This window comes from Rhinoderma darwinii, chromosome 6, assembly GCF_050947455.1.
Source record: "Rhinoderma darwinii isolate aRhiDar2 chromosome 6, aRhiDar2.hap1, whole genome shotgun sequence".
NCBI classification, from domain to species: domain Eukaryota; kingdom Metazoa; phylum Chordata; class Amphibia; order Anura; family Rhinodermatidae; genus Rhinoderma; species Rhinoderma darwinii.
This window is the reverse complement of record NC_134692.1, coordinates 62,525,247-62,553,122: the sequence shown is the minus strand read 5'-3', so window position 1 is coordinate 62,553,122 and position 27,876 is coordinate 62,525,247. Positions and strand designations below refer to the sequence as shown.

The 27,876-nt window shown below is 41.3% G+C and overlaps 1 protein-coding gene across 3 annotated transcripts in view; it reads left to right on the top strand.

The window, feature by feature from the left end:
* The window catches only part of METTL21A (methyltransferase 21A, HSPA lysine), an 85,392-nt gene that overhangs the window by 42,691 nt on the left and 14,825 nt on the right, over positions 1-27,876 (top strand). For all 3 annotated transcript variants that reach the window (XM_075829883.1, XM_075829882.1, XM_075829881.1), the window contains one exon: positions 6,743-6,854. In XM_075829883.1, coding sequence (XP_075685998.1) covers positions 6,743-6,854 — 112 coding nt within the window. The remainder of the gene's footprint in view (positions 1-6,742; positions 6,855-27,876) is intronic.

The following is a 27,876-nucleotide window of genomic DNA, read 5'->3' as shown; positions in this document are numbered from 1 at the left end:
CGGTACTCCTGGTGTCGGTGGGTACCGGGGTAATAATAGGGGTTAGTGCTAGCCTTATTACTGGCTAACACTAAGCCCCTTCTTAGTAATGGACGCTCTCAATCAGACAGCTGCCATTCACTGGCGTAGCTATAGGGGTCGCAGCGGTCGCAATTGCGACCGGGCCCCGAAGCCAGGGGGGCCCACGGCCCCCCGCACCACATCAATAAAAAGTTACTATAGTAACTCGGGCCGCGGGCCCCTGTTACTATAGTAACATACTTTACTTACCTTCCTGGTTCCGGATCGCAGCGGAGGTCCTGACGTCAGGCGCTGTGCGCAGCGCATGACGTCACAGCGCTATGCCGCCGCGCACAGCATCGAGACTACAGAACTCCCGCCGCGGCCGAAGAGGAAGGTAAGATAGCCCTGACTGGCGGGGTCCGACTCCCGGGACCCGCCAATCAGCTGTTTTGAAGGGGCCGCAGCACTCGTACGAGAGCTGCTCCCCTTCATTCCTGTCACTTCATTCCGGTCACACTGTGAATCGGTTTCGGCGATTCACAGTGTGGGCGAGTAGTGAAATGAAGGGGAAGCAGCTCTCGTACGAGTGCTGCGGCCCCTTCAAAACAGCTGATTTGCGGGTCCCGGGCGACACATCAGCTATTGATGGCCTATCCTGAGGATAGGCCATCAATGTTTAGGGACTGCACAACCCCTAAGCCTACGATGTAGCAGGCTTAGGGGGCCCATGAGACAGGATCACAGATTGTGTGATGCTGTCTGCTGGGCCCTGTATCTAAGCCAATCACATGGTAGGCTTAGATACATGGCCCATGCGTGATCCTGTCTGCTGGGCCCTGTATCTAAGCCTACCACACTGTAGGTTTAGATACAGGGCCCCAGCACACAGTAATCTTATACTGTATAAGATTACTGTCTGCTGGACCCTGTATCTAAGCCTACCTTGTGGTAGGCTTAGATACAGGGTCCCACAGACAGTATCACACATGGGCCCTGTATCTAAGCCTTAGGGTATGTGCACAGACACTAATTACGTCCGTAAGTGACGGATGTATTTCGGCCGCAAGTACCGGACCGAACACACTGCAGGGAGCCGGGCTCCTAGCATCATACTTATGTACGACGCTAGGAGTCCCTGCCTCGCTGTGGGACAACTGTCCCATACTGTAAACATGTTTTCAGTACCGGACAGTTGTCCGGCAGCGAGGCAGGGACTCCTAGCGTCGTACATAAGTATGATGCTAGGAGTCCGGCTCCCTGCAGTGTGTTCGGTCCGGTACTTGCGGCCGAAATACGTCCGTCAATTCCGGACGTAATTCGTGTGTGTGCACATACCCTAACACATGTGTTACTAATCATTTTTTGTGTGTTTTCTTACAGGTTCGGTCGTTGGACTACGGCAGATTCCAGGACTACTTCGATGACAGCTTTTTTTATTATTAATAAAATGGTTAATGAGGGTTGTGGGTTTTTTTTTTATTTCAATAAAATATTTTTTCTATGTCTTTGTGTTTTTTTTAAACTATATTACTACCGCCTTAGTAATGGCCGCCGGCTGATTGACAGCATCCATTGCTAAGGCAGGGCTTAGTGTTAGCCGGTGCAGAGGCTAACACTAACCCCCTTTATTACCCCGGTACCCACCGCCACCAGGGGTGCTGGGAAGAGCCGGGTACGATCCAGTACCTGACCATCTGTAGTGATGGTCGGCCACTGGGGTGGCCGCAGGCTGGTAGTATCAGGAGGGGAAAGGCCAGATACAGTGGCCCTTCCTACCCTGGTGATGCTAGGCTGCTGCTGCTTTATTGTATCTGGCTGGTTATGAAAATGGGGGGGACGCCACGTCATTTAAAAAATAATTAGAAAGAACGATGTCGGGTCCCCCCCAATTTTTATAACCAGCCAGATACAACACAGCAGCAGCAGGCAGCATTACAAGGGTGGGAAGGGCCACTGTTTTTGGCCTTCCCCAGCCTAATACTACCAGCCTGCGGCCACCCCGGTGCCTGCCCGTCACTACAGCTGGTCGGGTACTGGTTTGTACCCGGCTCTTCCCAGTACCCCTGGTGGCGGTGGGTACCGGGGTAATAATGGGGGTTAGTGTAGACTCTGCACCGGCTAACATTAAGCCTCGCCTTAGTAATGGAGGTTGTCAATCAGCCAGCGGCCATTACTAAGGCGGTGATAATAAAGTTTAAAAAGATACAAGCACATAGAAAAATTTTTTATTGAAATAAAAAAACACAAACCTCATTAACCATTTTATTGAGAATAAAAAAAACGCTGTCATTGAAGTCCTCGTATCCGAAGTCCAACAACCGAACCTGTAAAAAAAACACAAACACACAAAAATAATCAGTAACACATAAAGAAGCAAAATTATTATTCTTACCTATCCTGGGTCCAGCGCTGGAGCCGCAATGTCAGCGAGCTGGGCCCTGTATCTAATCCTATCATGTGTGATACAGTCTGCTGAGCTGTGTATCTAATCCAATCATGTATGATACTGTCTGCTGGGCCCTATATCTAATCCGATCATGTGTGATACTGTCTGCTGAGCCACTGTATCTAATCCTATCATGTGTGATACTGTCTGCTGAGCCACTGTATCTAATCCTATCATGTGTGGTACTGTCTGCTGAGCCACTGTATCTAATCCTATCATGTGTGATACTGTCTGCTGAGCCACTGTATCTAATCCTATCATGTGTGGTACTGTCTGCTGAGCCACTGTATCTAATCCTATCATGTGTGGTACCGTCTGCTGAGCCACTGTATCTAATCCTATCATGTGTGATACTGTCTGCTGAGCCACTGTATCTAATCCTATCATGTGTGGTACTGTCTGCTGAGCCACTGTATCTAATCCTATCATGTGTGGTACCGTCTGCTGAGCCACTGTATCTAATCCTATCATGTGTGATACTGTCTGCTGAGCTGTGTATCTAATCCTATCATGTGTGATACTGTCTGCTGAGCTGTGTATCTAATCCTATCATGTGTGATACTGCCTTCTGAGCCACTGTATCTAATCCTATCATGTGTGATACTGTCTGCTCAGCCACTGTATCTAATCCTATCCATAGTTTATAGGGTCGTAGTGCTATAGATATGCTATGCTGTCTCATATACACACTTTTTTTGGGGGCGGACACATATGTATTGGGGCTATTTCCCTGACATTTTAAGCCCTGAGGGTATGTTCACACGGCAGCGTCCGTTACGGCTGAAATTACTGTGCTGTTTTCAGGAGAAAACAGCACCGTAATTTCAGCCGTAATGGCATGTGCAGGCGTCTTTTGCTGCGTCCACTACGGAAGTAATTGAAGCTGGTTTTCCATGGAGTCCATGGAAAACGGCTCCATTTACATCTGAAGAAGTGACAGGCAGTTTTTTACGCACCGCCTTTTGACAGCGGCGCGTAAAAAAAAATGACCATCGGCACAGAACATCGTAAGACCCATTCAAATGAATGGGCAGATGTTTTCCGACGCTTTTGAGCCGCATTTTCGGACGTAATTCAATGCTAAAACGCCCGAATTACGTCCGTAAATAGTGTGTGTGTGAACCCAGCCTTAGTGACGCCCCGGCTGCTAGTGCTGCATTGTTGGGTCACTTAGGAGACCCAGCGATGCAGCTGAAAGCGGACCGTCGGCCATGAGAAGTTTGCGGGGGGGGGGCCCAGTAAGAATTTTTGCATCGGGGCCCATGAGCCTCTAGCTACGCCCCTGCTGCCATTACTAAGGCGGTAATGAAGTATTAAAAAACAGAGACATAAAGAAATTTATTTTATTGAAATGACAACTCTTCCACACAATCCACTTTAACCATTTTATTAAAAAAGCGGAACCTGCAAAACAAAAATTAGCAGTATGAAAAATAAAAATAAAGTTGGCTGCCCCCAGACGTACAAACATATGAATAAATAGCTACCTTTGGAAACATATTAAAATAATTAGAAAAATTAGGCCCATAAAATAAAACATATCAAATAAAAAATAAATAATTATAACACCTTTCTTTTAAAGAGAACCTTTCACCTCCCCATCCATGTGCAGCTGAGTGCAGCATGTAATGGGGAGGGCTGCACAAACTCTGGGGCACTTTACATTTTTTTCTTAGACTCCTTCGTTATTTAGATATCAGTGCTGTAATATTTGGCGCCCGATATTTAAATAACCCCATGAACTGTCAATGGGGAGGTAATTGGCAAGGGGGCGTGTAACATCGCTGTGACACTGTCCAATCAGCTACGGTCAGCGTTACAGCAAATGTAAATCTGTGGGCAGGTGAAAAATTCTCTTTAAAGTGTAACAACTTTTTAAAAACTTTTTGCATGTCAGAAGTTTTGATCAGTCGGGTGAGCGTGTGCCGCTTCAATTCTGTTTGGCTTTCCTTGGAGCAGTGTACAGGCTCAATAGAAAGTCTAGGAGTCCGTACACCGCTCACTCGGCTGAAAGTCGATCATAAATGAAGAGGCACAGCGCTCACCCGAGCACTTCTGCTGCTTCGTTTTAGCGATCGGTGGGGGCCTCAGTGCTCGGTCCCCCACCAATGAAAACTTCTGACATGTCAGTATGATATATAAAGATATCTATTAATGCGATTGGTGCAAGTTTTAATTACTTTTTATTGAAAATTATTTGCACTTTTTGAGATACAGCTGCTTTGTATCCTGTATACAGAGCAGCTGTATATAGCGCTGAGACCTGAATCCATTAGGTCGCCTATTACCGATCACATCTAAGTTATGACCTTAGATGTGATCGGTAACAGCTCGATCCTGCAGGACTCGCTGACACTGAATCAGTCAGTCCCGCTGACCTGACGGATACAGCGCTATATACATTATATAATATATTTATTTTAATTAGCGGGGGCAGGTTTATGGGGAAGGATTAGGGCCTGTTCACATCAGCGTTGGCTTTCCGTTCCGGGGTTCCGTGGGAGGTTTCCGCCGGGTGAACCCCGCAACGGAAAGTCAAACAGAAACCACAGCTTCCGTTTCAGTCACCATTGAAATCATTGGTGACGGAAACATTGCTAATGGTTTCCGTTCGTCACCATTCCGGCAGGTTTCCGTTTTTGTGACTGAATCAATAGTGCAGTCGACTGCGCTAATGGTGACGGAAACGGAAGCTGTGGTTTCAGTTTGACTTTCCGTTGCGGGGTTACCTCCGACGGAACCCCAGAACGGAAAGCCAACGCTGATGTGAACAGGCCCTAAGGCTTCTTTCACACTAGCATTAATATACGTTTACCTCTCCTCCGTCAGAGGAAGAGAGGATCAATACGTTAAACGGAAAGCAACGGCTCCATTAGAATTACCATTGCTTTCAATGGTAATTCTTTTGTATCAGTTGCTTTCCGTTTGTCTCCGTTCGCTAAGTTTCAGTTTTTTTTAAAGGAAACAAAAGTGCAGTCTGCAGAAACCTAGTTCAAAAGAACGGAAACCTAGCGAACGGAGACAAACGGAAAGCAACCTTCCATATGTAAGGCAGACAAGCTGACTACTACACTATAGAAGCCATCTAAGTCAATGCCTGTGAAACTGTAGTAGTTGAGGGTTTATCAGTCTATCCTCTCTGTCTGCTGCGTGTGGGTGGTGACTGGTCAGAGACTCACAGTCAGACTGGCGGCCGCAGCTGCCGCATGCAGTGTGCACTGGGAGTGACTGGGAGACTCACCAGTCACAGCCGCGCTTGTAGCTTTCCCACGCTAATTAAGCACAGGAAAGCTACAAAGCCCTTATACTGCGCTCAGCTTCCTGCCCCTGCCAGGAGTATACTCCAAGGGGGTGGGGGGTCTGGGCGTTTTACTGACAGCAGAGGGCTCTATAGGGGGGAATTATCCCCCCACCATAGAGCCCTGACTAGTTACTATACTGAAAGGTTAGGGGGGGTCTGAGCATCTGACTGACTGCTCTGAAGGGGGGGGGCAGAATCCCCCCCTATAGAGCTCTCTGCAGTAAGTCAGATGCTCCCCCACCCACACTAATCCTTCCATTATAGTGATGTGAGGGCTCTATGGGGTGGATTATTCCAGCCCCATAGAGCCCTTTGCTGTCGGTAAAATGCCCAGACGCCCCCTTGCAGTATACCCACGTCAAGGGTCCCGGTCCCAGCAAGGCAGGAACTTACCTCGTGCTTCTCGTCGCTCCTCCTGCAGACTTGCTCCTCTCTGGCTGCATGTGCTGTGTACAGCGTCAGAGAGGAGGAGGAGGAGTGTTTCAGACGTTCGTCACGTCTGCTATGTGCGTCTGCATGGCCCCTCCCCCCGGTCCAGTCCGTCCCGGGCTGAAAATGCCGCCCCCCAAGTTTGGGTAGAGGCTGTCGGCTCACCTGGCCTCATGGCAGGTGCGGCACTGGTGTGAATCCAGCCTGAGGAGAGTGACTGAGCATGGGTGTCCACCAGCACTCTGCTCGGTGGATGTACAAATTGTTATACACTTTAAACACCAGGTGGCGCCATTCCATTCAATTAAAAGTCATTATTCACTGGATCATTTATATTTTACAGCATATTGTTCATTTTTGTTATGATCTATGCAATGAATATGATAGTCCATGGTGTGGCAGCCCCTTTAATTTGTAAATGTAGAATAAAATAGTTAACATTTTTAACATTCAAATAATACAAATTCTAATATATTTTAATAGCATATAAATATTCAAGAATATCCAATGAACACTGTAAATATGCCCAAAATAATAACTTTAATATTCTACTCTGATTCCAGGCTGTTGTTCTCTGTATGTACCTAGAAGCTGGAGGAGTTAACTTGCAAGGACGCTCTGTAGTTGAACTGGGCGCGGGGACTGGATTGGTTGGAATTGTGGCAGCATTACAGGGTACGTTTTACATCACCAAACAATGTATTACATCTCATGCATGCAAATAAAACCTCATCTAGAGTAGATAATATCAGTATATTATGAATGGCTGGATTAAGATTATTTTTAATTGGATTAGCATACAATCTGAGATATTTAATAACAAGTATTCCAGCCATATTTGCTATAAAAAAAATGCAATTCTAGCCATATTGTAGCGTTTGTATCCGTAAAAGTGGGCACGGCTTTCCACTCGTATGAAGAACTATATGAGAGTTCCCCTTCACTTTTCTGTTCTGTTTGTATTAATCAGTTGTTATTGGTTTAACCTGGTCTTGTTCTGCAGCATAATCCATATTCCACAACAAGGTGCACACGTGTATATGGCACATGCTGAAACAATAGGATTAGGTTAATCTACAGCATGCTCTGAAATCTACATGCGTTTTTTTCTGCAGTAGATGAATGGGGTTTTCTAAATCAAATTTACATGCATTGTGCTGTACTTTGTTGTGGCTTTTGGGTGTGAATATGGCCTTACAGATATTTACTTCTGCCTGGGCAATATGTATAATCATTTTTTTCCCCCCAACACTACATCTAAGCCTCCCTCAATTTACAGCCCCTACCTCACTCCTATGGCACAGCTCCAGCACTGGCTTTACTAGCTACATGATTGCTTATGACCTGTCTGGTGCCATTCTTTTATAGGCTACTTCACAAATGTGGCTTCTTTAATAGACGTGGCCCCCTGACTCTATCATCAGACTCACCCAGTCAGACAAAGCCATTATGTGTCTGCCATTTTGCTGTGAGCTCCATCTGTCCAGCCCTGATGATATCTTCTGTATAGCCCTGACAATATCTAGCCAGGGACCGGCTATTATATATAGACAGCTTGAAAGATACTGTTATACTTTATAGCTCAGGCATCATGTCCATGAGACTCTTCGACTCTTCGCCTTTCCCTGTTGCATATGGTATGCGGAGGGAAAAGGTGACCCCTTCCCCACACACTTATTGAGAAGTGGGTTTAGGCCCCCTTCATACCCTGGTGGCTGAAATTCCTCACTTTAATAATGCATTCAGATGGTATTTATTCCCAGATACCATACAATAGATCCACCACTCTGCTGGAGATGTCAGAGAGCCCTGGGTACTTACTTCTATATCTAGTAGAGTTGTCTAAAGAAACAAAGACGGACCAGCGTTTATTCTTTATACAATGCATGTTCCAGGGCATGTTTATTGTACAGCAGAGACAGCGCTACTCCTCCCTCATACCCAGAACCGACCGTTCAGACTGGCAATCCTTTCGTGACACCTTGTCTGTGTGTTTCTCACGGGACGTGTTTATTTCTATGTTAATTCATGACAGTACGGCTCAATCACAAACTCTTGTGACCGTCCAACACACACACACACACACACACACACACACACACACACACACACACACACACACACACACTTGTTGTTGTTGTTGTTGTTGTTGTTTTTTCTTCCTCATCCTCTTCTTGTCTTTCTTTCTCTATGAATGGGTTTTGCCGGTAAGTTGTGAGCCAACAAATATCCACAACTTTAAAAATATAATATGAAAATGAAATAGAAGGCAGATGTGCTTCTTGGCATGTGTATTTATAAACTGTATTTTCGCATAGTGTTAATCAAGTATAACAAATAGCTAGTAGTAAATCTTAGTGAAAGTTTTTGTTTAATGTCACTCAGTCGAAATCCCTCTGGGTAGGACTTGTGATGGAGATTGCCTAACAAAGCTATAGTGACTAACAGCGATACACGTGGGGATGACCACTACGGTACATTAATGATCACATGAGATACTCGGGATTCTTAACCCCTTTAGGACACAGCCTGTTTTGGCCTTGTGGCACAGCCAATTTTTTCAAATCTGACGTGTTACTTTATGTGGTAATAACTCCGGAATGCTTTTACCTATCCAAGCGATTCTGAGATTGTTTTCTCGTGACATATTGTACTTTATGATAGTGGAAAAATTTTGTCGATAAATTCAATATTTATTCATGAAAAACACCAAAATTTAGAGAAAATTTGCATAAATGTGCATTTGTCAAAATTTAAATGTATCTGCTTGTAAAACTGATAGTAATACCACACAAAATAGTCACTAGTTACCATTTCCCATATGTCTACTTTATATTTGCATCGTTTTTTGAACATCCTTTTATTTTTCTAGGACGTTACAAGGCTTAGAACTTTAGCAGCAATTTCTCACATTTTCAAGAAAAATTCAAAGGCGATTTTTACAGGGGCCAGTTCAGTTCTGAAGTGGTTTTGAGGGCCTTCTATATTAGAAACCCCCAATAAGTCACCCCATTTTAAAAATTGCACCTCTCAAAGTATTCAAAACAGCATTCACGAAGTATTTTAACCCTTTAGGCGTTTCACAGGAAATAAAGCAAAGTAGAGGGGAAATGTACAATTTTTTTTTTTTTTGCTGAAATTCATTTGTAATAAAAAAAATTGTGTAACACAGAAGGTTTTACTAGAGAAATACAACTCAATATTTATTGCCCAGGTCCTGCAGTTTTTAGGAATATCCCACATGTGGCCCTAGTGCGGTAATGGACTGAAACACCGGCCTCAGAAGCAAAGGAGCACCTAGTGTATTTTGGGGCCTGCTTATTTTTAGATTATATTTTAGGCACCATTTCGAGTTTGAAGAGGTCTTGTGGTGCCAAAACAGTGGAAACTCCCAAAAAGTGACCCCATTTTGTAAATTAGACCCCTCAAGGAATTTATCTAGAGGTATAGTTAGCACTTTGACCCCACAGGTATTTTGCTATATTTATTGGAGTTAGGCCTCATGCACACGACCGTATTTTTGTCCACCCGTAAATACGGGTCCTTGGTCACACGTATTCGACCCGTATTGCACCTGTATTTACGGGCACGTTTTTGGCTGCAAAATTGCACTGCACTAATCGGCAGCCCTTCTCTCTATCAGTGCAGGATAGAGAGAAGGGACAGCCCTTTCCGTAATAAAAGTAAAAGAAATTCATACTTACCCGGCCGTTGTCTTGGTGACGCGTCCCTCTGCTGACCTCCCTGGATGACGCTGCAGTTCATGTGATTGGCTGCAGCGGTCACATGGGCTGTAACGTCATCCCAGGAGGCCGGACTGGAGGAAGAAGCAGGGAGTTCTGGGTAAGTATGAACGTCTTTTTTTTTTTTTTTTACAGCTTTATCTATATTCTGATCGGTAGCCACTGTCCAGGGTGCTGAAACAGTTACTGCCGATCGTTTAACTCTTTCAGTACCCTGGACAGTGACTATTTACTGACGTCGCCTAGCAACGCTCCCGTAATTACGGGTGCACACACGTAGTCACCCGTAATTACGGGAGCCCCATAGACTTACATGGGCTGCCCGTGCCGTAATTACGGCCTGAAATAGGACATGTTCTATCTTTTTCAACGGCACGGGCACCTTCCCGTAAGCATACGGGGAGGTACCCGTGGCCAATAGAAGTCTATGGGCCCGTAATTACGGGAGTTTTTACGGTCGTGTGCATGGGGCCTAAGTCTGTGAAAATGAAAATCTACTTTTTTTCTGAAATTAACATAGAAATTTTTCATATTTACAAGAAATAAAGAAGAAAATTTACCCCAACATTTGTAAAGCATCTTCTCCTGAATAGGGAAATACCCCATATGTGGTAATAAACTGCTGTTTGGACCCACGGCAGAGCTCAGAAGGGAGGGAGCACCATTTGGATTTTGGAGCACAGATTTTGCTGGATTGGTTTTTAGTGCCATGTCGCGATTGCAACCCACTGTAGGGAACAAAATAGTGGAAACACCCCAAAAGTGACCCCATTTTGGAAACTAGACCCCTCAAGGAATTTTTCTAGGGGTATAGTAAGCATTTATACCACACAGGTCTTTTGCAGAATTGAGTAGAATTAGGCCGTGAAAATGAATCTAAACATTTTTGTCCACTAAAATGTTGAATTTTTTCATTTTCACAAGGGATACAGGAGAAAAAGTTGCCCTAAATTTGTAACGCAATCTCTCACCGAGTACGACAATACCCCACATGTGGTAATAATTTATTTTTTTAATAGAAATGAATTAACCTTTGCAGTACTGATCCTTTTTTGCTTTTCGATTTTTAGTTTTTCACTCCCCGCCTTCCAAACGCCATAACTTTTTTATTTTTCCATGAATTGAGCGGTGTGAGGGCTTATTTTTGGCAGGACGAGCTGTAGTTTTTATTTGTACCATTTTTTGGTAGATGCAAATTTTTGATCACTTTTTAGTTAGAGCTTTGGTGGCCAAAAACAGTGATTTTGGCTTTTTAAATTCTTTATTTCTTACGGCGTTCATAATGCGTTATAAATGACAATTTTACTTTATTCTGCGGTTCGGTACGATTACGGCGATACCATATGTATATAGGTTTTTTTATGTTTTGCAGTGTTTGCAAAATAAAATCGCTTCTTTATAAAAATAATTTATTTTCTGTCACCATATTCTGAGAGCCGTAACTTTTTTATTTTTCAGTCAAAAAAGCGGTGTAAGGGCTTGTTTTTTGTGGGACGGTTTGTAGTTTTTATTGGTACTATTTTCGGGTAAATGCGACTTTTTCATCACTTTTTATTCTATATTTTGGGAGGGGTGGTGACCAAAAAATAGTGATTCTGGCATTGTTTTTAGTTTATTTTTTTGCGGCGTTCACCGTGCGGTAAAAATAACATTGTTTTATAGATTGGGTCGTTACGAACGCGGTGATACCAAATAGGTGTACTGTTTTTTAACGGTTTAATTTTTTTCCTATAATAAGAGACTTATTATAGGAAAAAAAAAAACTTTTATTTTTACACTTTTGTAAAACATTTTTATTAACTTTTTCTTTTTCTTTTTTCTTTACTTTTGACACTTTTTTTTTACCTAAAGCTCTGATCGCTGCTAGAATACATTACACTACCTAGGTAGTAAAGAAAGAATAGATCCGGAGTACTAAAATATAACTTTTACTGATGTAGGTAAAAAATGAACAAACATGTAAAACAACATGAGGATCCTATCTGCCAATACTGCATGCAAATATATATTTAATGATTTCCATCAAAATATTGTCAAGATTTCCTGTTGACAGCAATGAACAGCAATAAATCAGTCCACCTTTTGTATGGTTTCCTAGTGTGAATGGTGCTAGATTCTTGGATCACATGTGGAAAGAGTGTAAAAAACAACAATGGGGCAATTGCCCTCCTACCCCGTGTCTGGTTGGTAGTCTTCCACGTGAATGTGTCCAGAGTAGAATATTGAATCCTCTCTTTGGAAGGTGAAAAACGACAGGTAATTCTCCCAACGCGTTTCCTGCTGACCAGGCAATTCCTCAGGGGAGATAGGTCGCTGAAGCAGTGATGTCCAAAGTCAGGGCTTGCTGCTTAAAATGTAGCTGTCAATCTTGATAGAGAGGAATGCTCAATAACTTAGAGCATGTTAAATCAGAGCAGCAGTTATTTTCAATGTGCTGCTCAGCTGTCATTTCTTGCACAGGGAAAAGCTCAATTAGAGCAAGTTTGCAGTGGCAAAAGGAATCCTTTAGATCAATCTTGCAGTGGCAACGATTATATCCTTCCTGGTAGGAGGTAAACAAAGAACGCCTGTCCCTGGCGTGTGCCGTCAATGTACTGAGGGATTCCCTGCTTTTTATGCTCGATTATTTCCCCTAGCCCATCCCACCTATCACACCCCCTTGTGACGTATCGAGGGAGGTGTGTGTTAGAGGTGACAGATCTCTCCTCCCCGCGGCTGCAACGCACGCCGGGCATGAAAATCATGCCACGGCTGTGTGAGCAGTCGCGCCGAGAATGAGTGCCACTTAGAACCCCCGGCAAACTTATCCAGATTAGTATACTGCAGATATAGCTGCACATCCTGTCTGCGAATAAGTGCAGACAGGGTATGCATTAAGGTGACGTCCCTTATGGTGACGTAGCGGCCAATGATTGGCTGTGACGTACCCAATGTATTTCTCGTGCATCAGGTCCGTGTGCCAATACAGGCATCACGGGTCTGTGTTAGAGAAAGTAACATGGAAGATATCCATGCTTGGTGATAAGGAGCGTGGTCAGGGAATAACTGGTGGGATGATGAATAGGGAAGTGTCAGAACGGAACAAATGCCGTGTGCAAGGGACAGTGATGCCGACATAAACATGTCAGCACTCATTGAACCAGGGGCACAGCATTATATCTGAACATAATCAAAAAAGCTATGTTTAGTTTAGGGTAATCCATTTGTAGATAGTCATGTGACTAAAATTCTTTGGATATTTAAGTGGCAAACTGAGTTTAATATTTTTAAAGCTATTATCAGAGGTTGAAAAAATTCAAAATGTATTAAAGATACTTTGCAAAGATATTCTTCAATATTTGAATATTGAAAATAAAGTGTATTTAAATGAAACAACCAAAGTCCAGTTGTTCATTTAAACCATTTGGTACCATAGTTCCTAGTTTGAAAATCCACTTGGATTCTCTTTGTAACAGAGTTCTATCCAGATCTCCACCCCTTATGGATGGTCGTAATTGTTCAATTACCATAAATTTAAGGCAATTTGGATCTCCTTTGTGTTTCAAGTGTACATGACGGGAAACTGGTTTATCTCTCTTATGGCGCACGTCACCTATATGTTCTAAAATTCTCTTTCTGAATTCTCTTGTTGTTTTTCCAATGTAGTCCAAGGGGCATGAGCAGGTGATTTTATATACCACGTTGTTGGAACTACAATTTGAGAAGCTTTTAATCGGGTAATAAATTCCTGTGTGTGCACTGTTGAACATTTTAGTGATTAGTATGAATGTACACGCTTTACAGTGCCCACATTTGAAGGATCCATTTATTTTACGATCCAGCCAACAGCCTTCACTTTTTGTGGTTTCTAGATGGCTGTGCATTAGTTGGTCCCCGATACTTCTACCTTTTCGATAGGTAACTTGTGCTTTAGGTGTAACTATCCCCCTAAGATCTGTGTCCATCTGGAGAATTCTCCAATGCTTGTCTAATATACTCCTGATTGTATGGTTTGCCATATCAAATGTGCCTATTAGTCGTATAGGTTGTTGTTTAGTTACTTTCTTTTTAGGTATAAGTAATTCCTCCCTTTTTGATGAGTGTGCATGTTGAAAAGATTCTTTCAAAATTTTTGATGGGTAACCTCTCTCCATGAATCTAGCCTTAAGGTCCCTGGCCTTTACTTTAAAATCATGCGGGTCAGAACAATTTCTTCTAAGACGAAGATATTGGCCCTTAGGTATACCTTTTTTAAGTGGTAGAGGATGGTAACTCTCCCACCGCAGGAGACTATTATTGGCTGTAGGTTTCCTATAGATTGAGGTTTTTATTTTTCCCCCACCATCTATAAAAATATGCACATCCAAAAAGGGTAGGGAATTCAGACCAATTTCAAAAGTAAATCTCATTCCTATGTTGTTCTGATTTATGGATTGAACAAATTCTCTGAATATGTCATGTGGATCGGTCCATAAGACAAATATATCGTCTATGTAACGCGCCCACATTGAAATCGGAAGGTTCTGTAAACACCGTTCGTCAGTGAATATAATGGTTTCTTCCCACCAACCCAGGAACAAGTTGGCATATGTAGGAGCACATGAGTTGCCCATTGCAGTGCCCCTGAGTTGGTGGTACATTCGTCCGTTAAATAAGAAATAATTTTTAGTTAGAACAAACTCCAATAATTTCAATGTGAGCGCGTTATGGTCCCTATGATGTATTCCTCTAGTGTCCAGGAAGTGATGTACTGCTCTAAGTCCCATTTCGTGAGGGATGGATGAGTATAGAGCTTCTACATCTATACTGCATAAAACAGTACCTGGTTCAGTTGGTAAACCATCAATTTTGGAAAGCAGGTCCATAGTATCCCTTGTGTAGGAGGGTAGTGTTTCCACAAATCCTCTCAAGACCCTATCCAAATAGACCCCCACATTCTGTGTCAAACCCAAAATACCAGAGACTATAGGGCGCCCCTTCAAGGGATTAGTACCCTTGTGTATCTTGGGAAGAGCATAGAATGTGGGGGTCCTAGGCTTATCAATCATCATGAATTTGAATTCATGCTCACTGATGAGGTTGTTTTTCATTGCTTCATTTAATATTTTAAAGAGCTCTCTTTTATATTTGGATGTGGGATCTTCTGTTAAGATCTCGTAACTGATGGGATCATTCAAAATATTTTGGCACATTTCGATATATTTTCTTTTATCCAATATTACCACATTACCCCCTTTATCTGATGACTTAATCACTATCTTATCATCCCTTGCTAAAGCAATTAATGCGTTGTTGTCATTTCTGGTTAGATTAGTGAACTTTTTTTGTATATTGATCTTCATTAGGTCATTGATGACCAAATCCTGGAATACGTCAATAACTGACGTCTCTCCTATTGGGGGCATTTTCTGGCTTTTAAGTTTGCAATTGGTGAATGGACCTGTCCCTCTTTGTTTGTCATTGGAGGCCAATAAGTTAGCTAGGTCTCTTGCATGCGGTAATTCTTCGAGTGTAATCCCTAACTCGGAGCATTCTTTTTTGTCTTTTAAAATGAATAATTTGTGCCATTTCAATTTTCTCGTGAACAGATTGATGTCTTTCACCCAATTAAAGGTATCGAATCCTGTTGTTGGTACAAATGATAGTCCTTTAGTAAGAACAGAGGTCTCGATATCAGAAAGTTCTCTTTCGGATAAATTAATGACCGTGAGCTCTTTTTTGTTGTTTATTTGCGGTTGTTTGGTTTGTTTCGTAGTTGGTAAGGAGTTCTCGCTTCCTCTCTGTCTAAAAAAGGAGAAATTTCTGCATTTGGTCCAAGGTTTTGACTTGCTCCTGCAAAGTTGGAGATACCCGAATTTTGCGCAAAGTCCCATCGTCTATGAGGGTTTCTATCTCTCTGGGAGTATCTGCTCCTTCCAAAACGGCTGGGATTCCTTCCTCTGTTGTTTTTTGACCAATTCTGATAGTTTGATTCTTGGTCTGTATGGTCTGTATCAGATGAGGATTGATCTGTTTCGATTCTGGATTTTCCTTTTTTTACTTCAAATGTATATATTTTGTTGTCCTTGAAATCTTGCAAATCCCGAACGAACTGGTTGTGTTTTCTTTCTGTGAGATTAAATTGAAATTTTTCAAAAGTATTTTGTAACATCAATTCTTTCGCAGTGTATTCTGGTTCGGATTTGAATTTAAGGACAACTTCGATCTGTTCTTTCAAGTTTTTTGTAGTAATGTCCAGAATGCGTTTTTCTTCATCCAGTAAGATCTGAATTAGTCTCAAGGAGCTGTTAGTTGCTTCAGTTTCCCATTTGTGCATTAATTCAGGAGTCTGCAATCTAATTGCAGGTGTAAGCAAGATTCTCAAACCTCTTGGGACAATATTACTTTTCAGATAATTTTCAAACGATTGTACTTCCCACCAGGAGGTAGCTTGCTCTTTATAGCATTTTAACAATTCGGAAAATGCTGATTTCAAAGATGGTGTGAATTTTTTTTGGGAGAACTCTTTCTCTGAAAAAACATCCTTGGCCTGGTGTAGCCAAGCCTCTGTGTTAATAGCGTTTGTAATGAAGTTTGCCATATCCTTATGTCAATTGAATAGATAATTCGTGGTGTAGTGTATCCCCCACCTGGATTATTGTGAATTCGCTTCTCCGTAGTATCGAAAATAAAGAAAGAATAGATCCGGAGTACTAAAATATAACTTTTACTGATGTAGGTAAAAAATGAACAAACATGTAAAACAACATGAGGATCCTATCTGCCAATACTGCATGCAAATATATATTTAATGATTTCCATCAAAATATTGTCAAGATTTCCTGTTGACAGCAATGAACAGCAATAAATCAGTCCACCTTTTGTATGGTTTCCTAGTGTGAATGGTGCTAGATTCTTGGATCACATGTGGAAAGAGTGTAAAAAACAACAATGGGGCAATTGCCCTCCTACCCCGTGTCTGGTTGGTAGTCTTCCACGTGAATGTGTCCAGAGTAGAATATTGAATCCTCTCTTTGGAAGGTGAAAAACGACAGGTAATTCTCCCAACGCGTTTCCTGCTGACCAGGCAATTCCTCAGGGGAGATAGGTCGCTGAAGCAGTGATGTCCAAAGTCAGGGCTTGCTGCTTAAAATGTAGCTGTCAATCTTGATAGAGAGGAATGCTCAATAACTTAGAGCATGTTAAATCAGAGCAGCAGTTATTTTCAATGTGCTGCTCAGCTGTCATTTCTTGCACAGGGAAAAGCTCAATTAGAGCAAGTTTGCAGTGGCAAAAGGAATCCTTTAGATCAATCTTGCAGTGGCAACGATTATATCCTTCCTGGTAGGAGGTAAACAAAGAACGCCTGTCCCTGGCGTGTGCCGTCAATGTACTGAGGGATTCCCTGCTTTTTATGCTCGATTATTTCCCCTAGCCCATCCCACCTATCACACCCCCTTGTGACGTATCGAGGGAGGTGTGTGTTAGAGGTGACAGATCTCTCCTCCCCGCGGCTGCAACGCACGCCGGGCATGAAAATCATGCCACGGCTGTGTGAGCAGTCGCGCCGAGAATGAGTGCCACTTAGAACCCCCGGCAAACTTATCCAGATTAGTATACTGCAGATATAGCTGCACATCCTGTCTGCGAATAAGTGCAGACAGGGTATGCATTAAGGTGACGTCCCTTATGGTGACGTAGCGGCCAATGATTGGCTGTGACGTACCCAATGTATTTCTCGTGCATCAGGTCCGTGTGCCAATACAGGCATCACGGGTCTGTGTTAGAGAAAGTAACATGGAAGATATCCATGCTTGGTGATAAGGAGCGTGGTCAGGGAATAACTGGTGGGATGATGAATAGGGAAGTGTCAGAACGGAACAAATGCCGTGTGCAAGGGACAGTGATGCCGACATAAACATGTCAGCACTCATTGAACCAGGGGCACAGCATTATATCTGAACATAATCAAAAAAGCTATGTTTAGTTTAGGGTAATCCATTTGTAGATAGTCATGTGACTAAAATTCTTTGGATATTTAAGTGGCAAACTGAGTTTAATATTTTTAAAGCTATTATCAGAGGTTGAAAAAATTCAAAATGTATTAAAGATACTTTGCAAAGATATTCTTCAATATTTGAATATTGAAAATAAAGTGTATTTAAATGAAACAACCAAAGTCCAGTTGTTCATTTAAACCATTTGGTACCATAGTTCCTAGTTTGAAAATCCACTTGGATTCTCTTTGTAACAGAGTTCTATCCAGATCTCCACCCCTTATGGATGGTCGTAATTGTTCAATTACCATAAATTTAAGGCAATTTGGATCTCCTTTGTGTTTCAAGTGTACATGACGGGAAACTGGTTTATCTCTCTTATGGCGCACGTCACCTATATGTTCTAAAATTCTCTTTCTGAATTCTCTTGTTGTTTTTCCAATGTAGTCCAAGGGGCATGAGCAGGTGATTTTATATACCACGTTGTTGGAACTACAATTTGAGAAGCTTTTAATCGGGTAATAAATTCCTGTGTGTGCACTGTTGAACATTTTAGTGATTAGTATGAATGTACACGCTTTACAGTGCCCACATTTGAAGGATCCATTTATTTTACGATCCAGCCAACAGCCTTCACTTTTTGTGGTTTCTAGATGGCTGTGCATTAGTTGGTCCCCGATACTTCTACCTTTTCGATAGGTAACTTGTGCTTTAGGTGTAACTATCCCCCTAAGATCTGTGTCCATCTGGAGAATTCTCCAATGCTTGTCTAATATACTCCTGATTGTATGGTTTGCCATATCAAATGTGCCTATTAGTCGTATAGGTTGTTGTTTAGTTACTTTCTTTTTAGGTATAAGTAATTCCTCCCTTTTTGATGAGTGTGCATGTTGAAAAGATTCTTTCAAAATTTTTGATGGGTAACCTCTCTCCATGAATCTAGCCTTAAGGTCCCTGGCCTTTACTTTAAAATCATGCGGGTCAGAACAATTTCTTCTAAGACGAAGATATTGGCCCTTAGGTATACCTTTTTTAAGTGGTAGAGGATGGTAACTCTCCCACCGCAGGAGACTATTATTGGCTGTAGGTTTCCTATAGATTGAGGTTTTTATTTTTCCCCCACCATCTATAAAAATATGCACATCCAAAAAGGGTAGGGAATTCAGACCAATTTCAAAAGTAAATCTCATTCCTATGTTGTTCTGATTTATGGATTGAACAAATTCTCTGAATATGTCATGTGGATCGGTCCATAAGACAAATATATCGTCTATGTAACGCGCCCACATTGAAATCGGAAGGTTCTGTAAACACCGTTCGTCAGTGAATATAATGGTTTCTTCCCACCAACCCAGGAACAAGTTGGCATATGTAGGAGCACATGAGTTGCCCATTGCAGTGCCCCTGAGTTGGTGGTACATTCGTCCGTTAAATAAGAAATAATTTTTAGTTAGAACAAACTCCAATAATTTCAATGTGAGCGCGTTATGGTCCCTATGATGTATTCCTCTAGTGTCCAGGAAGTGATGTACTGCTCTAAGTCCCATTTCGTGAGGGATGGATGAGTATAGAGCTTCTACATCTATACTGCATAAAACAGTACCTGGTTCAGTTGGTAAACCATCAATTTTGGAAAGCAGGTCCATAGTATCCCTTGTGTAGGAGGGTAGTGTTTCCACAAATCCTCTCAAGACCCTATCCAAATAGACCCCCACATTCTGTGTCAAACCCAAAATACCAGAGACTATAGGGCGCCCCTTCAAGGGATTAGTACCCTTGTGTATCTTGGGAAGAGCATAGAATGTGGGGGTCCTAGGCTTATCAATCATCATGAATTTGAATTCATGCTCACTGATGAGGTTGTTTTTCATTGCTTCATTTAATATTTTAAAGAGCTCTCTTTTATATTTGGATGTGGGATCTTCTGTTAAGATCTCGTAACTGATGGGATCATTCAAAATATTTTGGCACATTTCGATATATTTTCTTTTATCCAATATTACCACATTACCCCCTTTATCTGATGACTTAATCACTATCTTATCATCCCTTGCTAAAGCAATTAATGCGTTGTTGTCATTTCTGGTTAGATTAGTGAACTTTTTTTGTATATTGATCTTCATTAGGTCATTGATGACCAAATCCTGGAATACGTCAATAACTGACGTCTCTCCTATTGGGGGCATTTTCTGGCTTTTAAGTTTGCAATTGGTGAATGGACCTGTCCCTCTTTGTTTGTCATTGGAGGCCAATAAGTTAGCTAGGTCTCTTGCATGCGGTAATTCTTCGAGTGTAATCCCTAACTCGGAGCATTCTTTTTTGTCTTTTAAAATGAATAATTTGTGCCATTTCAATTTTCTCGTGAACAGATTGATGTCTTTCACCCAATTAAAGGTATCGAATCCTGTTGTTGGTACAAATGATAGTCCTTTAGTAAGAACAGAGGTCTCGATATCAGAAAGTTCTCTTTCGGATAAATTAATGACCGTGAGCTCTTTTTTGTTGTTTATTTGCGGTTGTTTGGTTTGTTTCGTAGTTGGTAAGGAGTTCTCGCTTCCTCTCTGTCTAAAAAAGGAGAAATTTCTGCATTTGGTCCAAGGTTTTGACTTGCTCCTGCAAAGTTGGAGATACCCGAATTTTGCGCAAAGTCCCATCGTCTATGAGGGTTTCTATCTCTCTGGGAGTATCTGCTCCTTCCAAAACGGCTGGGATTCCTTCCTCTGTTGTTTTTTGACCAATTCTGATAGTTTGATTCTTGGTCTGTATGGTCTGTATCAGATGAGGATTGATCTGTTTCGATTCTGGATTTTCCTTTTTTTACTTCAAATGTATATATTTTGTTGTCCTTGAAATCTTGCAAATCCCGAACGAACTGGTTGTGTTTTCTTTCTGTGAGATTAAATTGAAATTTTTCAAAAGTATTTTGTAACATCAATTCTTTCGCAGTGTATTCTGGTTCGGATTTGAATTTAAGGACAACTTCGATCTGTTCTTTCAAGTTTTTTGTAGTAATGTCCAGAATGCGTTTTTCTTCATCCAGTAAGATCTGAATTAGTCTCAAGGAGCTGTTAGTTGCTTCAGTTTCCCATTTGTGCATTAATTCAGGAGTCTGCAATCTAATTGCAGGTGTAAGCAAGATTCTCAAACCTCTTGGGACAATATTACTTTTCAGATAATTTTCAAACGATTGTACTTCCCACCAGGAGGTAGCTTGCTCTTTATAGCATTTTAACAATTCGGAAAATGCTGATTTCAAAGATGGTGTGAATTTTTTTTGGGAGAACTCTTTCTCTGAAAAAACATCCTTGGCCTGGTGTAGCCAAGCCTCTGTGTTAATAGCGTTTGTAATGAAGTTTGCCATATCCTTATGTCAATTGAATAGATAATTCGTGGTGTAGTGTATCCCCCACCTGGATTATTGTGAATTCGCTTCTCCGTAGTATCGAAAATAAAGAAAGAATAGATCCGGAGTACTAAAATATAACTTTTACTGATGTAGGTAAAAAATGAACAAACATGTAAAACAACATGAGGATCCTATCTGCCAATACTGCATGCAAATATATATTTAATGATTTCCATCAAAATATTGTCAAGATTTCCTGTTGACAGCAATGAACAGCAATAAATCAGTCCACCTTTTGTATGGTTTCCTAGTGTGAATGGTGCTAGATTCTTGGATCACATGTGGAAAGAGTGTAAAAAACAACAATGGGGCAATTGCCCTCCTACCCCGTGTCTGGTTGGTAGTCTTCCACGTGAATGTGTCCAGAGTAGAATATTGAATCCTCTCTTTGGAAGGTGAAAAACGACAGGTAATTCTCCCAACGCGTTTCCTGCTGACCAGGCAATTCCTCAGGGGAGATAGGTCGCTGAAGCAGTGATGTCCAAAGTCAGGGCTTGCTGCTTAAAATGTAGCTGTCAATCTTGATAGAGAGGAATGCTCAATAACTTAGAGCATGTTAAATCAGAGCAGCAGTTATTTTCAATGTGCTGCTCAGCTGTCATTTCTTGCACAGGGAAAAGCTCAATTAGAGCAAGTTTGCAGTGGCAAAAGGAATCCTTTAGATCAATCTTGCAGTGGCAACGATTATATCCTTCCTGGTAGGAGGTAAACAAAGAACGCCTGTCCCTGGCGTGTGCCGTCAATGTACTGAGGGATTCCCTGCTTTTTATGCTCGATTATTTCCCCTAGCCCATCCCACCTATCACACCCCCTTGTGACGTATCGAGGGAGGTGTGTGTTAGAGGTGACAGATCTCTCCTCCCCGCGGCTGCAACGCACGCCGGGCATGAAAATCATGCCACGGCTGTGTGAGCAGTCGCGCCGAGAATGAGTGCCACTTAGAACCCCCGGCAAACTTATCCAGATTAGTATACTGCAGATATAGCTGCACATCCTGTCTGCGAATAAGTGCAGACAGGGTATGCATTAAGGTGACGTCCCTTATGGTGACGTAGCGGCCAATGATTGGCTGTGACGTACCCAATGTATTTCTCGTGCATCAGGTCCGTGTGCCAATACAGGCATCACGGGTCTGTGTTAGAGAAAGTAACATGGAAGATATCCATGCTTGGTGATAAGGAGCGTGGTCAGGGAATAACTGGTGGGATGATGAATAGGGAAGTGTCAGAACGGAACAAATGCCGTGTGCAAGGGACAGTGATGCCGACATAAACATGTCAGCACTCATTGAACCAGGGGCACAGCATTATATCTGAACATAATCAAAAAAGCTATGTTTAGTTTAGGGTAATCCATTTGTAGATAGTCATGTGACTAAAATTCTTTGGATATTTAAGTGGCAAACTGAGTTTAATATTTTTAAAGCTATTATCAGAGGTTGAAAAAATTCAAAATGTATTAAAGATACTTTGCAAAGATATTCTTCAATATTTGAATATTGAAAATAAAGTGTATTTAAATGAAACAACCAAAGTCCAGTTGTTCATTTAAACCATTTGGTACCATAGTTCCTAGTTTGAAAATCCACTTGGATTCTCTTTGTAACAGAGTTCTATCCAGATCTCCACCCCTTATGGATGGTCGTAATTGTTCAATTACCATAAATTTAAGGCAATTTGGATCTCCTTTGTGTTTCAAGTGTACATGACGGGAAACTGGTTTATCTCTCTTATGGCGCACGTCACCTATATGTTCTAAAATTCTCTTTCTGAATTCTCTTGTTGTTTTTCCAATGTAGTCCAAGGGGCATGAGCAGGTGATTTTATATACCACGTTGTTGGAACTACAATTTGAGAAGCTTTTAATCGGGTAATAAATTCCTGTGTGTGCACTGTTGAACATTTTAGTGATTAGTATGAATGTACACGCTTTACAGTGCCCACATTTGAAGGATCCATTTATTTTACGATCCAGCCAACAGCCTTCACTTTTTGTGGTTTCTAGATGGCTGTGCATTAGTTGGTCCCCGATACTTCTACCTTTTCGATAGGTAACTTGTGCTTTAGGTGTAACTATCCCCCTAAGATCTGTGTCCATCTGGAGAATTCTCCAATGCTTGTCTAATATACTCCTGATTGTATGGTTTGCCATATCAAATGTGCCTATTAGTCGTATAGGTTGTTGTTTAGTTACTTTCTTTTTAGGTATAAGTAATTCCTCCCTTTTTGATGAGTGTGCATGTTGAAAAGATTCTTTCAAAATTTTTGATGGGTAACCTCTCTCCATGAATCTAGCCTTAAGGTCCCTGGCCTTTACTTTAAAATCATGCGGGTCAGAACAATTTCTTCTAAGACGAAGATATTGGCCCTTAGGTATACCTTTTTTAAGTGGTAGAGGATGGTAACTCTCCCACCGCAGGAGACTATTATTGGCTGTAGGTTTCCTATAGATTGAGGTTTTTATTTTTCCCCCACCATCTATAAAAATATGCACATCCAAAAAGGGTAGGGAATTCAGACCAATTTCAAAAGTAAATCTCATTCCTATGTTGTTCTGATTTATGGATTGAACAAATTCTCTGAATATGTCATGTGGATCGGTCCATAAGACAAATATATCGTCTATGTAACGCGCCCACATTGAAATCGGAAGGTTCTGTAAACACCGTTCGTCAGTGAATATAATGGTTTCTTCCCACCAACCCAGGAACAAGTTGGCATATGTAGGAGCACATGAGTTGCCCATTGCAGTGCCCCTGAGTTGGTGGTACATTCGTCCGTTAAATAAGAAATAATTTTTAGTTAGAACAAACTCCAATAATTTCAATGTGAGCGCGTTATGGTCCCTATGATGTATTCCTCTAGTGTCCAGGAAGTGATGTACTGCTCTAAGTCCCATTTCGTGAGGGATGGATGAGTATAGAGCTTCTACATCTATACTGCATAAAACAGTACCTGGTTCAGTTGGTAAACCATCAATTTTGGAAAGCAGGTCCATAGTATCCCTTGTGTAGGAGGGTAGTGTTTCCACAAATCCTCTCAAGACCCTATCCAAATAGACCCCCACATTCTGTGTCAAACCCAAAATACCAGAGACTATAGAGCGCCCCTTCTAGCACCATTCACACTAGGAAACCATACAAAAGGTGGACTGATTTATTGCTGTTCATTGCTGTCAACAGGAAATCTTGACAATATTTTGATGGAAATCATTAAATATATATTTGCATGCAGTATTGGCAGATAGGATCCTCATGTTGTTTTACATGTTTGTTCATTTTTTACCTACATCAGTAAAAGTTATATTTTAGTACTCCGGATCTATTCTTTCTTTATTTTCGATACTACGGAGAAGCGAATTCACAATAATCCAGGTGGGGGATACACTACACCACGAATTATCTATTCAATTGACATAAGGATATGGCAAACTTCATTACAAACGCTATTAACACAGAGGCTTGGCTACACCAGGCCAAGGATGTTTTTTCAGAGAAAGAGTTCTCCCAAAAAAAATTCACACCATCTTTGAAATCAGCATTTTCCGAATTGTTAAAATGCTATAAAGAGCAAGCTACCTCCTGGTGGGAAGTACAATCGTTTGAAAATTATCTGAAAAGTAATATTGTCCCAAGAGGTTTGAGAATCTTGCTTACACCTGCAATTAGATTGCAGACTCCTGAACTAATGCACAAATGGGAAACTGAAGCAACTAACAGCTCCTTGAGACTAATTCAGATCTTACTGGATGAAGAAAAACGCATTCTGGACATTACTACAAAAAACTTGAAAGAACAGATCGAAGTTGTCCTTAAATTCAAATCCGAACCAGAATACACTGCGAAAGAATTGATGTTACAAAATACTTTTGAAAAATTTCAATTTAATCTCACAGAAAGAAAACACAACCAGTTCGTTCGGGATTTGCAAGATTTCAAGGACAACAAAATATATACATTTGAAGTAAAAAAAAGGAAAATCCAGAATCGAAACAGATCAATCCTCATCTGATACAGACCATACAGACCAAGAATCAAACTATCAGAATTGGTCAAAAAACAACAGAGGAAGGAATCCCAGCCGTTTTGGAAGGAGCAGATACTCCCAGAGAGATAGAAACCCTCATAGACGATGGGACTTTGCGCAAAATTCGGGTATCTCCAACTTTGCAGGAGCAAGTCAAAACCTTGGACCAAATGCAGAAATTTCTCCTTTTTTAGACAGAGAGGAAGCGAGAACTCCTTACCAACTACGAAACAAACCAAACAACCGCAAATAAACAACAAAAAAGAGCTCACGGTCATTAATTTATCCGAAAGAGAACTTTCTGATATCGAGACCTCTGTTCTTACTAAAGGACTATCATTTGTACCAACAACAGGATTCGATACCTTTAATTGGGTGAAAGACATCAATCTGTTCACGAGAAAATTGAAATGGCACAAATTATTCATTTTAAAAGACAAAAAAGAATGCTCCGAGTTAGGGATTACACTCGAAGAATTACCGCATGCAAGAGACCTAGCTAACTTATTGGCCTCCAATGACAAACAAAGAGGGACAGGTCCATTCACCAATTGCAAACTTAAAAGCCAGAAAATGCCCCCAATAGGAGAGACGTCAGTTATTGACGTATTCCAGGATTTGGTCATCAATGACCTAATGAAGATCAATATACAAAAAAAGTTCACTAATCTAACCAGAAATGACAACAACGCATTAATTGCTTTAGCAAGGGATGATAAGATAGTGATTAAGTCATCAGATAAAGGGGGTAATGTGGTAATATTGGATAAAAGAAAATATATCGAAATGTGCCAAAATATTTTGAATGATCCCATCAGTTACGAGATCTTAACAGAAGATCCCACATCCAAATATAAAAGAGAGCTCTTTAAAATATTAAATGAAGCAATGAAAAACAACCTCATCAGTGAGCATGAATTCAAATTCATGATGATTGATAAGCCTAGGACCCCCACATTCTATGCTCTTCCCAAGATACACAAGGGTACTAATCCCTTGAAGGGGCGCCCTATAGTCTCTGGTATTTTGGGTTTGACACAGAATGTGGGGGTCTATTTGGATAGGGTCTTGAGAGGATTTGTGGAAACACTACCCTCCTACACAAGGGATACTATGGACCTGCTTTCCAAAATTGATGGTTTACCAACTGAACCAGGTACTGTTTTATGCAGTATAGATGTAGAAGCTCTATACTCATCCATCCCTCACGAAATGGGACTTAGAGCAGTACATCACTTCCTGGACACTAGAGGAATACATCATAGGGACCATAACGCGCTCACATTGAAATTATTGGAGTTTGTTCTAACTAAAAATTATTTCTTATTTAACGGACGAATGTACCACCAACTCAGGGGCACTGCAATGGGCAACTCATGTGCTCCTACATATGCCAACTTGTTCCTGGGTTGGTGGGAAGAAACCATTATATTCACTGACGAACGGTGTTTACAGAACCTTCCGATTTCAATGTGGGCGCGTTACATAGACGATATATTTGTCTTATGGACCGATCCACATGACATATTCAGAGAATTTGTTCAATCCATAAATCAGAACAACATAGGAATGAGATTTACTTTTGAAATTGGTCTGAATTCCCTACCCTTTTTGGATGTGCATATTTTTATAGATGGTGGGGGAAAAATAAAAACCTCAATCTATAGGAAACCTACAGCCAATAATAGTCTCCTGCGGTGGGAGAGTTACCATCCTCTACCACTTAAAAAAGGTATACCTAAGGGCCAATATCTTCGTCTTAGAAGAAATTGTTCTGACCCGCATGATTTTAAAGTAAAGGCCAGGGACCTTAAGGCTAGATTCATGGAGAGAGGTTACCCATCAAAAATTTTGAAAGAATCTTTTCAACATGCACACTCATCAAAAAGGGAGGAATTACTTATACCTAAAAAGAAAGTAACTAAACAACAACCTATACGACTAATAGGCACATTTGATATGGCAAACCATACAATCAGGAGTATATTAGACAAGCATTGGAGAATTCTCCAGATGGACACAGATCTTAGGGGGATAGTTACACCTAAAGCACAAGTTACCTATCGAAAAGGTAGAAGTATCGGGGACCAACTAATGCACAGCCATCTAGAAACCACAAAAAGTGAAGGCTGTTGGCTGGATCGTAAAATAAATGGATCCTTCAAATGTGGGCACTGTAAAGCGTGTACATTCATACTAATCACTAAAATGTTCAACAGTGCACACACAGGAATTTATTACCCGATTAAAAGCTTCTCAAATTGTAGTTCCAACAACGTGGTATATAAAATCACCTGCTCATGCCCCTTGGACTACATTGGAAAAACAACAAGAGAATTCAGAAAGAGAATTTTAGAACATATAGGTGACGTGCGCCATAAGAGAGATAAACCAGTTTCCCGTCATGTACACTTGAAACACAAAGGAGATCCAAATTGCCTTAAATTTATGGTAATTGAACAATTACGACCATCCATAAGGGGTGGAGATCTGGATAGAACTCTGTTACAAAGAGAATCCAAGTGGATTTTCAAACTAGGAACTATGGTACCAAATGGTTTAAATGAA